This window comes from Notothenia coriiceps, unplaced genomic scaffold (assembly GCF_000735185.1).
Source record: "Notothenia coriiceps isolate Sejong01 unplaced genomic scaffold, NC01 NC01_scaffold00037244, whole genome shotgun sequence".
Classification (NCBI taxonomy): Eukaryota; Metazoa; Chordata; class Actinopteri; order Perciformes; family Nototheniidae; genus Notothenia; species Notothenia coriiceps.
In genome coordinates this window covers 22,906,790-22,909,929 of record NW_011369945.1, presented here as the reverse complement: position 1 = coordinate 22,909,929, position 3,140 = coordinate 22,906,790, and the positions used below count along the sequence as shown (strand labels likewise).

Sequence of the window (3,140 nt, the reverse complement as noted above, 5' to 3'; positions counted from 1 at the left end):
ACTCTTTAAAGTAGAGACACTACATACTGATATACACCTGAACATCAGCAGGAGAGGACTCTTTAAAGTAGAGACACTACATACTGATATACACCTGAACATCAGCAGGAGAGGACTCTTTAAAGTAGAGATGCTAAAGGCCCCTTTAAACAAAAATAAACTCTTTGTTTTTACGACAGAGCTTCAGTTTTTGATCAGGAACATCCATCAAAAATATTTCAAAACAGCTATGATCGATGTTTCCTTTCCTTTTCGGCGTTCTTTCTCCCACATGTTGACACTATGATGGACAATGCTCATGGAAATAAATCTGGAAAATGTTTCTGTTTTTGAACAGCAGGACATGTTTTTGATTTCTTTTTCACGTCTGTCTGTTTCACACAAACATGTTGATGTATAGTAGATGCTAAAACCACACATTCTGCAAATCTATAAATAATGTTTAATCTATAACATCATCACAGACCCTCTGACCCTCAGTGTCACACACACACACACACACACACACACACACACACACACACACACACACACACACACACACACACACACACACACACACACACACACACACACACACACACACAGGTTTAACAGCTCAGCAGACCCCCCTCACATCCACACCGTGACTCATCAGCAGTCTGGAAACACACTCTCTATAAATAGACATTACACACTGACATGCGAGGCGTAAATTCCCCAAAAAGGTTTTTCAGTCAGACCACAAAAATGTGTGTTATTGAGGAACGGAATATTTGGGAACATATTTCTGTTGAATGGAAACAGGTATGTGGTTTTAGATTATGTTCATCATGGATGAATGTGCTAATGATCTTCTAGATTAATGGTCTGGTCTGTTTGAATCAGAAAACGGTAAACGTCATTCTAGTTTCCCAAAGTGAGATTAAATAAATGAAATGTTGAATATGTTGTACTGTGAAAGGAAGTTGTATATGTAGTTTAGTAGTCCACTTGCATTATTGCACATTTTGAGAGAAATGTGGCTTTAATTAGACGGTAAATCAAAGCCATCGCTAACAAAGTGAAGACATGACAAGTGGTTAATATTTCATGGAAAGCTCCAAGATTAAAGTCACAAGTTTACAAGAGAAACATTTCTAATATCAGATGTTTTTCTGGGGAAATAACCCTCTTTCTCTCACTTTGTAATACATAATTGTATCTGAAACTCGCTGTAGTTTCCTCTGCTCTCCTGTGGTGGCGCTGTCTCCCCTTTGAGCAGCATCGGTGCCAGAAACTGACATAAAGAGACTTTTTATCCACATGCTTACCGTACCTTCTTTACATCCTGGTGCTTTTTACTCTTTATTTGAACTGTTGAAGGATGTCAATGATGGGACGTCGGGGTCTGAAGCTAGAGAAGCTAAGCTAACGTTAGCGGCCGGCAGCCGAACAGAAACTCAGATTTTTTACCTCAAACTTTATTCACTATGGTTTTAATCAGCAGCTGCATTTTTGGGGGTGAAAAGGAGAAATGTGGGTATAATTAATTTCAGCTCCATGATCTGAAGATATAGAGGAACAAGCTAAGCTAACGTTAGCGGCAACAGATCTAGACTTTGTTAGCAATCTGCAGGAAAAGAAGCACTCATGTTTTTACTTGTTTTAATTATGTTGGTGTGTTTATTTGGTGATAGAGAGACCTCTGTGTAACTGCTGCTGGTCAAAACCCCCTGAATGTCTGGATGTGAAGCTATCAGAGAAACTGAGCTAACGTTAGCATCAGCCGAACAGAAACTCAGATTTTAATCTCAAACTGAAACTTTATTAACTGTTTTTCTGCTTTATATCTTGTTTTTTGCACCTTCGATCCCAAAACACTCACTTTGAATCACACAAGCATAATCTTATATTTGAGAGGATGGAAACAGCATTTAAATAAAATGACTTTTACTTTCGATGATCAAAACCTCTGTTGGTGGACTTTTGTTTGTCCCAAGGTCCAGCTCTGTACCTGTTACACAAGGCGTGATGGATAGCAGTCTCCAGGGCGGATAGAGTTCCTGCTGCGGGCCGTAAAGGAACACAGAAATGTGGATTTCATTTCCAGACAGGGCGTTGTTTAAAACGATTGCTTTCCTTTCGTCTGTGTCACCTGAGACTTGAGAGACGATGCACGTGATTCATTCCTTAAATCAGTCTTTCATTATTTCATTTTGATTTGTTCCGTTCATGGTGTGCAAAACTTAATGTTTAACAACTAGTTACAAAACACGTCTCTATAAACACACCGTACCCGAAAAGGAGCATCTGATATCACCTGCCCCTTTGTCTGTCCTGTTCTTATTCACAGCCAATCATAACAGTATCGTAGGAAAATACAACACAGTCTCACGGCATTTCGTGTTCAACAACATGATTTCCCCATTTTTTTCGTGTTGCACAGAACGATTTTAAAAGCAATGTAAATGATAACAAATTAGAAGGAAAGAAATATATTTAAAAAAATACAGATGTCAGTACTCTGACACAGAACGATTTTAAAGCAATCTATTTCTATTGGTAACTACATGTTTCGTGCCTGCACCGAATCATAACAAATTAGAAGGAAAAACATATGACAAAAAATACAGATGTCAGTACTCTGAGGCTCTGAGACATCTCTTTTCCTCGCGGACGGCAAAAAAACTCTGACATTATACAATTTAAAATGAAAGGGATAGGGTTAGGCTCAGGGTGAGATGAACCACACAGCTTCTGGTGTTCCACGACCCGACCGGACAAAAAGACGTGGTGCACACGAAACATGCTACCAATAGAAATACATTGCTTTTAAATTCTTTCTGTGTGACACGAAAAAAATGCGAAAATGGTGTTGGTGAACACGAATCAATAGATTAAATTAATTTCGTAACTATAACACGAAATGCCGTGAGACTGGGCTGGAAAGACACACTAAAGGTCTCCAAAAAGAGACTTTAAAGTACTTTTGTTGCCTAAATAGTTAACCAGATGCTTCAATGCTACAAACCTATTTTCGGTGCAGAAACATCCCATAATAACATGTTTCTTCACAGCTTTTCAGAGCGAACACTGGAGAGAGAGCTGTTCCTGTTAGAGTCTCTCCTCTCTGCAGCTGAACTCACAGACCTGTGTTATGAAAGTGAGTTATGTCCCGT

General features: G+C 39.0%; 1 protein-coding gene across 1 annotated transcript in view; it reads left to right on the top strand.

Moving 5' to 3' along the window:
• Positions 1-194, top strand: part of LOC104965432 (deleted in lung and esophageal cancer protein 1-like) — a 2,135-nt gene extending 1,941 nt beyond the window's left edge. The window contains exon 7 of the mRNA XM_010794388.1: positions 180-194. Coding sequence (XP_010792690.1) covers positions 180-194 — 15 coding nt within the window. The remainder of the gene's footprint in view (positions 1-179) is intronic.
• The last annotated feature ends 2,946 nt before the right edge of the window (positions 195-3,140 follow it).